Below are 11,574 nucleotides of genomic sequence, written 5' to 3' on the forward strand. Positions count from 1 at the left end.
TCATAAGAATAAACACAAAGATCTGGAAATGATCTAACAACAAAAAGTTGTGCCTGTCTGTTTTTACCAAACTTCTAACTAAGCATCTAAGACTGGTGGTGGGAGGGAAGGAGATTTTAGTATCTCTTCTCCGCAGGCAGCTCCTAAATCTTCCTGTTACCAAGCATGCTTCCAGCATAGCTGGAAAAAGGATTTTGAATTAAGATATCCCATAAGCCCGAACTGCTGGGCCAGTATCTTGATTATCATTGCTCCTCTGAAGCTGAACTGTACAAAGCTGTTGAATCAGCTGCAACACTAGAAATGATCTGAAACCTTAAGAAACTTTGTTGATTAACACGTCTTCTCTAATTTATCTACCATACAGTGCCTTGGAACGTAATTCATTCACCCCCTGTGCATTCAAGGATGTTGGCAAAGTCCCACTGTAGCCAGAGAGGTTCACATCAGGATGAAATCACAGAACGGAGCAGCTCACCATGAAGTAAAACCAACTAGCCCCACATCCAAGAGCAGAACACAAGCAAAAAAGAGCAGCTGCAATGAGTCAGACCAAAGGTCCATCTAACCTATCCTTATCTCCACCAGTAGTCAAATTCAGGTGTATAAAACAAGAATGTACAAGTATGACAAGTAGATGGGATAATTCTCCTGTGTATTTTCCAGCCTACGACTATCTGCCACAGGGTACTGAGCTGGTGGGGTTTTTCTGCACACTTACCAGTGTTCAAAGGATTTCTCTTTCAGGTACTCATCCAGCCTCCCCCCTCCAACCCATGTGCCATCCTGGGGCAAAAATTTCCACAGTTCAGCTACACGCCATACGAAGGATCAATTTGTTCATTAATTCTAAGTTGTCACTGGCTAGTATCATATGATGGTCCCAAATTCTGGTGCTAGAGGACAAAATGAACAACAGTTCCCTGCCCACCTTCTTCACATCCATTCGGATTCTATAAACCTGAAAATCCAGGAGGTTGGACAGACAGTAAATGTCAACACATTCAGCCGTCAGCCTGTTGGGAAATATATACAGGGTGTAACAGCTCGATGTTTTGCTCTGGCTGTGCCATGGGAAGCTGTGGGAAGCCGGTGGTGTGGCTGTCTGCTGGGAAGACCTCACAGCTTCCTTCTGAGTCAGGATGAATGAAAGTGGGGCTGAGCCAGCCCTGAGCACATGGTGCGACACGCCTCAGAGGTGCAGATAACAGGCAAAACATTATTATCAATATAAAAAGGCACATTTCCTGGCAGTGGTGACCTGGAAACAGGCATGTTTCAAAATGTTGAAGGTAAGTTACTGTTGAGTAAATAACAGACAACACGAGAATAGTCACCTTATTTGACACACTACAATTTTGTTTGAATTTGTTAACATGGAACTTAAATACCTGAGAAAAGCTAGGGGCGGACATCTCTTTTAAAGATTCAAATCCCCCTCTCTCCTCTCTCTTTAATTAAGAATAAAGATCCAAACACATCTTTGACACCTTCAAAAGAAAGAGGAGAAAAAAGAGACTTCATAGGCACAATGTAAAAAAACCCGATCATTTAAAATACACAGGTGTGCAGACATTCATATTTAAGACCTTGCGTATTTTGCACATAAAAAGACATATAAACAAAAAGCAACAGAAAAACTCAACTGTTTGCATTTTCTGTGCATGTCACCTTTGGGAAATATGACTGTCTTATCAATGTAAGCTCCAATCCTTGTGTTCATGATGAATTTTGCAGGTCTCAAGCCATCATAACAGAAGTTTCAGCATATGAGGTATGATTTTTTGGGACTCTGCCTTACATATAATTACACTGAAAGGCTTTGAACAATTAATAAAGAATCACACAACTGTACTAATAAAAAAAGCTGACAATTGCCTCCATTTGAGTCTCATTAGTGACTCACCAAGAGCCTAAGGACAGATTCATAATGATTTATACCACAATAGCCAGGACTCCATTGTGTTAGAGACTGCAGAAATACAGAATAAACAGATGATCCCTGTGCCATTGCCTTGCAGGACTGTCAGCCGGAGGAGCAGGTGAATGTGGCAGGTTAGAGCTGTGCATGCAAGGAGCTGCCTGAATGAAGACAGCTGGATTAAGTCTAGGAAGCATCTCTCCTTCGAGATGAAAACTGGCCTAGAAGGAACAGAAACACTCCCTGCAGCACTGCAAACCCACACAGGGACACTGAGCCACAAAGACTCTTACCCACTTCATGTCCCCATAATGGAGTTACAGCCCTAAAGCTCAGCTCTGAAGGAACTTGGTTACCCCATGATCTACTGCAGCTGGCCCCCATGCCACTTAGATCTGCTCATGGGGTCGCACAGAGGAAGAGAGGCTACAATGTACTGAGACAGCCTCCCCAGCTGCAGTCTAGCCCCACTGTCCCTCCTTACACTGTCCTCACAGTCCCAGCTGTGTCCTATTACCTCTCCAGGGCATCCATGCTCCCATGGCAGCAGCTAAGAAACCTCAGAAGTTTCCCATTGCCCTGAACAAGTCAACAGAAAGATCAAAAGATCCTGGACTATAAAATGCAAGCCAATTCAAAATCCTTTTCAATACTAATCATCTCATGGACTTCTATCAACAAAGGACAGGGATATCTTACGTCTGTGACTTTTATTTGGGCTGTGTCCCACTGCAGTGGTGTGGAAGGGGAGAATGAAAGGGAAGCTTTCCTTCTGAATTCTCTGGTTTGAAATCTGATCATCCAGCTTCAATCTGATTCTTCACCTTACTGTAAAAGAGTGGGCCAAACACTGGCAGGGCCCTGCAAGGTCTCCAGCAATGCCAGCCAGCCTGGAATCTGGATCGACCAGCTGGCCAAGGATCACTGGAGCAAAGGCGGAAACGTCCAGCAAGAAAAGACCCGTGCCGTACTACCGGCCCTGCACAGAGACTGCATCATCTGCACAACCAAGAAGAGAAAATGGCAAATGGCTATTTCTTTGGGCATCCTTTTATTACAGTATGAGCTTTGGAGTCAATTGGGCTAGACAAATCTCTCGTTGTTTTTTTTTGTTTGTTTTTTTAACAGTAACATGAACAGTTCTTAGTTTCATCCCAGGACAGATCAGAAACTGCTAAAATCCTGAAAAGTTTGATAGGACACAAACAAGCAATTCCCACTTTGTTCTCCTCTTTACAACATCAGCCCTGCAAATGAGAGAGCCAGCTGGACTCCCAGCGCAGAACCACATTATTTCAAGATATTTTGTATGTAACAAAACAAGGGCAGCACCATTAAACTCACACCTATGCTCTAGATACTATTCTTGTATTACAGCTTGCCCATGTATCTCCCTGTCAAAGGCAGACACAGCGTTTCCTAAGAATGTTTTGCTGTGACTGCAAACAGGGCAAAGCATTCCTCAGCCAGACCATCCCCTGAAAAATGGGCAAATCACAGACTCCTGGACTAGAAAAACCTGTAACTTCAGTAGCGTGAGCCCTCATGATTACCAATAAGAGTCTTATGGTACCTGGCCTCAAGCAAACAAACCTTAGTCTCAAGTTTTAGTTGGACAGGACAGTGAGTTTCTAGCTCTCACACTTTCAGGAAGAAAAGCTGAAAATAAGCAGCTCAAAGACAAAAAGGCACAGAAGCATAATCCAAACTTTTAAAGGCTAAGATCTCTGGATTTGATAAAAACAAACCCAGCTACTGGTTTTGTTTTTAGATACGGGGTTGTTGATACCATGGCAGCTTACCTCACTAACATCTCTCCTATGCCAGTTGTGACTCTCAATGCACTAGCTCCCTCCTCTGGGAGCTGAACCCACTGAGTGATGGCTTCTATTTCAACATAGTTGGAAACACCTTCACCAAAAAATACACTTCCTATTATTGTGCTTCACGCATGACCCCATTTCTAAGAGTCTAGTGAACAAATACACAAAGTAGACTGCACTCTGGTATTTGAAGGACACATGCAATGTAGGTGTAGATGGCTTGTGTTTTCCATCAGTTTGGATACAGCTACATTTTTGAACAGAGCCCAATTCTTAGCAAGTGCGTTCGATTTCTTTTAGACAAAGGCCTATTCACCTACCGAGGGTATGGAGTGGGTATGTACTATGTCTTTATCCTTCTCTGAGATAACTGCTAACTATTAACATAACATCTTGGGTAGTTTGAGAACTTCTGTAATGCTGCAAGACAGGTCTGTGCCTAAGCACAGCACAAGGTGGAGACGACAAACACAGCATAGCAACAGCGTGTGCCACTCCAGTTAACCCTTCTTTGATATTCCTCATATTCCCTTTAATTCAACTTCTCTGCCTTCTTTGTTTCTTCCAACGCAAGAAAAAACAGCGAGGTATTGTCTTTCCAAACACTCAAGTATCCATATTTAGCTCCTGCTGTGGTACTAATGCCAGCAAATCCAATGTACTCCAGTGAGCTCAGAGTGCAGGATATATCCTTGGGGAACTCTGCCAGCCTTTTGATTTGTAAATCCACTGGCATGAGATGCCCAAACTAGATCAAATTTTGCATTTCTATTTGTGCCACTGGTACAAAGGAAAGACAGATGGGATAGATTCTGGTTGTGGGCATAACGGTGTAAATCCAGAAGCACTTCTTGGAAGTCAATACAAGTTATTCCAAATTTACACCCACCTCAGAATCTGGCCAAGAAGCACTCAGTTGTAGGCAACGCTAATCTTTTTATGCTGGCATGCCTCTCATCACAGTATCTAAATGCCTTCTAGACCAAAGATTACATTAGGTTGTTTGCAAAGAACTGAAAGCATAAACTTGCCCCTAAGTGAGACAGGTAGTTAATAACAACCCTGACCTAGATCTCCTTATCAGCAATTTTTGAAGGAAAGAAATAATATCATGCAATAGGGGAATATGCCGCAGTCTGATCCCAGTTGCTTCATAGCAGTCATCACCGAAGTGTTTAGCTAGATACAGTAAAGGGAGCACCCAGTCTAACGCACCAAGGGCAGTGTCAGGCAGCCTGTCTAAAAGCCACTATCCCACTTTACAAGGGGCCCGTTGTTGATCTAAAGATGGATAGCGTCTCTCTAGCACAGGAAAAGCCTACAGCCATCCTGCTGACTGGCTGCTAAGACCACACACATTAAAAACAAAAACGCACAAATACTCAAGGTCAGTGAATTAGCCCACCCTCTCACTACGAAGTTGCCTAACCACATGTACGTACTTGAACAACATCCATCAAGAGGCCAGCAGCTACCATGCCCAAGCCAGCCAGAAGAAACGGCACAAAAATCTGGGAGGCAATGGAGAGTGAAGTCTCTGGAAGAAATCCACTGGCTGACCTGGTCAACTTGCAGGTGAAACCTCTCAGCTTCTTGCCATGGAAGCACAGTTCCAATTGTAACTGGGTGACCACCATGGTCAAACACCGTTACCCCATGCTCAGCAGGGCAAATGGGGGGAGATCAGGACATCACACAGATCCTCCTGGTAGCTCTCTTTGAAGTAAAAAGAAATGTTTTTCCTCAAACTACAGCAATGATGCCAAATTGCTTTAGCTTCTTCTCCTCCCAGGAGCACATCCAGAGGGTTGCAGCAAGGGTATCCTCCAAAACTGATTCAGTTGGGTTGAGCCCAGGTAGCAGCAAACTTGACGGACACTAGTTCTCTGATTTATATCCAGGGGGGAATTAAAAAAGAGAAAAGAAGATTGTGGAGATGTCTGTGGACGAATAGAAATGAGCCCACACCCCATTCAGCTCCCACTACCTCGGTAAAAACCAGTAAGACCTGCTCAGGCTACAGCACTGAAAGAGTGACAGGTCATGCAAGAATCCCTCAGCGTGCTCAAACGCACTAGTGTCCTTTCTCCTCAGGTTACATTTCTTGTCAGTCTGTGGCTCGCCTGATACGATGGTTTAATATGTAAGCTTGCTGTGAACCGGCCCCAGTTCCCTCACTCCCACCATAAGCAACGTTGAACTTTTCTCACTGTCCCAAGGCCGAGGAGGTGGGGAGGAGTTAACAACCAGGATCCGTTTCGCTCTCCTTCAAGGTGAAGAAAAGTCAAGGAAAACATGAGTCCGCATTTCTCACGGCTGACGATATTACGCAGGTCTCATCCCCAGGCAAGTGACACAGCTAAGCAGGCTGGTGAGAGAAGATCTGCCCCTTTAGACGCCGGCCCCTCTCATCCCCTCCATGGTCTCCGCAGGATGTAACAATCGGTCTATGCCAGCTATACCTCTGAATGACTGGCTTTCAGGGAAAAAAAAAAAAATCCAGAGAACCAGCCAATAAGCTTCAAAAGCGAACACCCTTATCTGCTGTCATCACTTCAACTTTCTGCTAGTTTGCAAAGGCCAAGATAAGAGTCATAGCCAGAGCTTATTTAAGGTAGCTCCGTAATCTCACTACACCACAGGCAAGGGAGAGAAAGGGTGAACATTTCCATGGCATGCTGTGAGCTGGTCTCCCTTCCTGTCCTAAAGTGAAAAACACTGCTTCTGCATACTCCCAAGAAGACACTGTCTTTGAGAGAGGGGGTCTCACCCCAGAGTCTCCATGGTCAAACAGCTGACACAAGGTCAAGAACCAGAGCTGCATCATGGCCACATACAGCCAAAGAATTTGTATCCTGCTCAGTGAAGACTTCAGCTCAAAGTCACGCATGTGGGGAAGGGAGTCAGGTTATTCTGTTGGGGCTCCTTTCTAATAATTAATTTAGGAAAACTAATTGTATCAGACAGTCAAAAAGCTTTAAAAGCACAATTTAGGATGGAAGGGTATAATATTGGTTTAGTACATTGGCAACTGAGCTTTTTCACTATTCAACCACAGGTTCAAATCGAGCCATGCCCCAGTGAAGGCAAATAAGTGAAAGCAAGTATTCAGTGGTAGGCATGAAAGATACAGGTTTCTCAGTCCAGTTCAAATTCAGTGTTTAAATTCCATTGCCTTACTAACGCTTTTTGTACTAATCAGCCCCTTCCCTGACACTCTCTCCAGAGACACGTAAAGATTCATGGTTTGTGGGCTCTGTCCTTGTGACAGGGTCCCCAGCTTGGAGCTAAATGCATTGGTAAGGTTGGACAGAACAAGACATACTTTTGCCTTGCAGATAAATAGGGAACTGAGGAAGCTCTCAGCCATTTGGACGGTGTGTTTCTTTTGGTCTGAATTCACACAAACCAAAGCACGAAGCCTAGTGGGCTGAGATGGCACAGCAGATCTCTCTGCAAGCATGGCAGGGTGGAAAACAAGCCCTAGCTAGAGATGGGAGACTCTGTGCTTTGCTGCTTTCTAGGTTGACATTTTGGTACAGCCCCCAAAGCCGCCTCTACTCCCAGCTGGCTTGGTGTGTACGTGTGTGTCTTCCACCTAACAATGGTCAGTTAGCTGAAAGCTAACAAGGGAGTACGTTTCAGCTAATCTAACTGGGAAAAAGCCCACAATAGCTGGAAGAGGGAGGTTAATAAAAATCCTGTAATAACCACACACAACCCAACCTCTTTATGCCAGCCAGGAACTGAGAAGTGACAGCATGAAGGCCCAGTTCTGGTTAGAAACTCACAGAGGCTTCAAGGAAATCAAGGACAATTTCTGGACAGCTACCACAGGTTTTCAAAGGTCTGATAATGTGCATACCTAGTCCCATATGCCACTGTCTCTGCCAACTGGATTGCTGACAGGCAGAAACATTAATGTAAAGGAAATATTAATGAGCCTGAATGACTCAAACACCACTAAAAAACACAGCAGCAACACATCCTGTACTAAAGTGTCAGCCTGGCAGGGTTTATGAGTTTATCACGCTTCGGCTCTCTGTTTCTAAGCAAGCACCATAAAAAGCCTTCAACCAATGAACCAGTACACGGAGAAAGTAATTGGTTCAGGTGACCTGCGTGTGTACACTGGGTCGTTTTATTATACATTTAAGGAGCCTCTGATAAAGACCCGCACCATATTTGTCAGCAAAGGGATGCATCTCATTTTCCTGGCAAAGAGATATACCATATTTGTCCACAAAGAGATGCATCAGGTTTGAGAGGAAAGAAAGCGTTGCTGAACAGCAGGAAAAAGATTATAACTAGTTGGGAAAAAAACCCCACCTCATGGCTGCACCACTCATCATGGCAAAACCCAGGGAGGTACACTGCTGCCCTTCTCTGCACACAAATACACTGTATCCCTATGCTTGCAAACTAGCCAACAGGTAGCATTGCCCCGTAGGAGCCAAAGCAGAAACAGCCTCTTTGGTGGGCCCTGACCCTGATCTAGGGCCTCCATCCACTGCCACAGTACAAAAAAGGAACAGAAAGATGACAAGTGCCAAAGAACACAGTTTGAGACGTACCTTATCATTCCTGCAAAGAAGGAACAAGGATTCCAGTGAGTGCTCTTACAACATGGCAGGGTTAGCAACAGACAGCACTATCCTGACACCTTAGACTCATGGGAGGACGATGCTTTACAGAGACCATACGTCCCAGTTATTGGATCAGGCTGTGTATTTTTGTTTCTTACCTTGCTCCTCTTTTCCCCACTTTAGGAAAGGGCAGAAAGGAGAGCTTATGTGGAGAGACTGAGAGCAAGCAGATGGAGAGTGCCTGGGGCCCAAAGCCTTGCAGCATCTCCTGTTGCCCCACAGAAACAGCAGCAGCAGCAGCGGCCAGGACTGGCTTAGAAAGGAAGGGCAGTTCCTAGCAGCAGTGAGCCCGCGATGAGACATGCTCAAGTAGTCCATGATCATGTACGAAAAGTCACTGTACTAATTGCCAAAGGCCTGCTTCTCCTATGAGATGTTGCATGGGTTGATTTCCCAGGCTCTATGCACTAACATGAAAGCTCTTTGTGAGCTCTTTATTTACATAAAACAGAAACCAGACTTTTGCAGTTTCAGAAGAATATGAGGTTTCCTAACATTCTGTTTGTATTAGTGGCCCAGTCCTTCCTAGAAAAAAAATATTCTAAGGGAAGAACGCTGAAAGAGAAACACTCCTCCAACATCGTAAACCCATCTGCAACCTACTTCATGCTTTAATATCTCACAATAGGAGGTAACGTGCATTTAATGTCAGAGATCCATAGGAATGGGCAGGTCTGAACAGTCTGAAAAATAAAAATGAAAGTGGCTGCTCAAGACTCTCAGAATGACACCTAAGGAGACAAGAAGTAGCCTGCCACTGGGTTCTGGATTTGCCTTGGTGTTTTCTGATCTGACTAGACATTCTGCTGGGTATTGAGTACATGCTAAGGTCAGTTAAGGATACTGTATCACTCTTAAGCCTTTATAGCTCTTCTAGCTTAGGGAGATCAGCCCAGGGCTAATAGCAAAAGAACACACCTCCAGATTTGTGAAAGTTGTCAATGCAAGCACAGTAGTTTCAGTGTCACTGTATCTGATAGGTCAGGGCAGTCTGAACCAACAGCTAGCTAGTCAAATAACAAGGGTTAACAAAAAGGCACACAGCACTGAGAGTCACCTAGAGTGCAAAGGCATAGCAATTTATAATCTGGAAATTAACTGCAGCTTTAAACTGTCTACAATTAGGTGCTCACCACTACCTTAAAGCTCTGTATTGCTACACCATAGGAGGAAAGGTCTGGTCCTGATTGTCACAGAATCAGAAATCAGACTGGAAGAAGGCTCAAGGATTTGAGTCATCTGCTACAAGGCCTTAGAAAAGGATGTGGTGCACAGGCTGGGCTGGGCTGGTTGTATGATGCATTAACAGTGCTGGGCTGGCTGGCTCCTGGCACAATGAAGCAGGGGATGCAGGACTTTCCAGAACTACATCCAGGAGTGATACAGCTGTATCTACTGCAGGAAAGCGCTACGCCACCACAGCCCTTGGGGCTGCAGCTCAGCCACCCTCTTCCTAGGATCAAGGTGAGATCTTTGCACAGGACTGCACCTTCCTACATAGATGCCTCAGATCTTTCACGTGCTCTTTAGTACCAATTGTCTTTTATCTCCGTAGTGGGAAAAAGGGCCAGAAAAACACTACACGCTGTCTGCCGAGAGCTGTACAGAAGTACATAATAGCTGACTTTGAAGGACATATTAGTATGTGAAACTGCTGCAAATCCTCCTTTACTTTGCCATCCCCAGAGCAAATCTCCTGCCTCTGAAGAAAAGTCCCCTACCTATCCCATGCCAGGTACATCAGATCAGTTTCTTTCCCTTACCTGAACGTAATCCAAAACCATGCCTGCCAAGACCATGCCAAGCCCAGCTAGGAGGTATGGCAGGAGCACCTGCAGGCAGATTGCGATGGCTGACTCTTCCCGTGACTTTGCCATGGCCGCTTTCTCCTCTGCCAACAGCTTCTGCTGTGCATGCAGAGAGACATCCTCTGCTTCCTGGCTGCCAAGTCGGCTCTCTCTGTGTTTACCCTTGCTCTTTGCCTTGTGCCTGGATCGCTCTCCATTCCTACTCCTGCCCTCTTTTCTCCTCTGCCGAACTTCCTCACCTTTCATGGTAGCTTTCTTGAATCACGGAGTTTTTCTGAAAAACAAAGTCAGAAACAATGAGATAACAAAAAGAGGCATCAGATGGGTCAGAGACAGGAAACCCTTTGGTATTTTGTCCACTCCACTAACCTGAAGGCAAACTACCACCTACTCCCAAAACCCTAGATGCTCTGCTGACCCAAATACTAGTACTTAGTTTGCCTTCAACTTTGTATAGCGTCAAATCAATCTCCCTTTCTATGATTGCATCTATTCCTAGGCCTGTGTTCACGCCGGAGTGCTTGCTGTGCATCCTGGCTCTCACCCTGAGAACACCTAGAAGGATGCAGAAGGTGCTGCACACAGCCGGAATTCTGGACCCACCAGCTCTCACACCGGGAGTCACGAGAACTGAGGAGCTCAGCAGAATCCAACCCTTTTTAGGGTCTGACCACTAGCCATGAAATGGGAGCAGTTCACATCCTAGCATCCTGCAGTCCAGCAAGGTAGTAGCATACCTAGCATAGTACAGGTATGTACTATGCATAGTACAGCTAGCACCTAGCATAGGTACAGCTAGCTGTCCACCACTCCTCAATAACAAGATAATTTTTTGATCTTCTTTCTAATCTGGATACTTTTCCTTCCTTCTGCGCCTTAGTTGACATGCATGCACTATGTGACTCATCTATCTACAGAGAAGCTGCCATGACCCCACAGCATCTTATAAGAAAAAATAAACATGCAAAATTGTTACCAGTCACCCTTTTCCTGCTATCACGTCTCACTTCTTGGTATAACTGTCATTCATCCTGCCTGCCCCGCTGCTGGCCCACGCAGTGCCCCAAGTCCTTCCCCATCACCTCCTGCCAGCACTCACCCGGGTTAACTGCTGGCAGATGTTCTCTGATGCTCTCATTTTCAGGATAGGCCCCTAACGCCCTAAGCCCCTGCACTACCTCAGGTAGGACCAATCCTCTTCTTGCCCAACATCAGGGGAGCAGAGGAAACTGCTAGGAGGCCCCAGTCACGGCTGGGGGGGGAGGGAGGAGGGATGGACAAAACAAAGTCCCCCTCCGCGGGAGGAGGAAACCCGGCCCCCGTTCCCCCCCCAGCGCTTACCGGCTCCTTGCTCTGCCCTGCGCCGGCCTCTCCCC

The 11,574-nt window shown here is 45.6% G+C and overlaps 1 protein-coding gene across 4 annotated transcripts in view; it reads right to left on the reverse strand.

The window, feature by feature from the left end:
* The window catches only part of SLC41A3 (solute carrier family 41, member 3), a 27,160-nt gene that overhangs the window by 14,734 nt on the left and 852 nt on the right, over positions 1-11,574 (reverse strand). Inside the window, exons 1-2 of one of the 4 annotated variants that reach the window (XM_009329924.1) lie at positions 11,540-11,570; positions 10,154-10,472 (exon numbers count right to left, since the gene is read on the reverse strand). In XM_009329924.1, coding sequence (XP_009328199.1) covers positions 10,154-10,444 — 291 coding nt within the window. In that variant the 5' untranslated portion in view covers positions 10,445-10,472; positions 11,540-11,570. Of the gene's footprint in view, positions 1-1,391; positions 1,491-5,186; positions 6,086-10,153; positions 10,473-11,539; positions 11,571-11,574 lie in introns of those variants that run through there. The other 3 variants (XM_009329926.1, XM_009329923.1, XM_009329925.1) reach the window with 3 other exon arrangements.

The sequence above is a fragment of the Pygoscelis adeliae genome, unplaced genomic scaffold (genome assembly GCF_000699105.1).
Source record: "Pygoscelis adeliae isolate BGI_AS28 unplaced genomic scaffold, ASM69910v1 Scaffold208, whole genome shotgun sequence".
NCBI lineage: Eukaryota > Metazoa > Chordata > Aves > Sphenisciformes > Spheniscidae > Pygoscelis > Pygoscelis adeliae.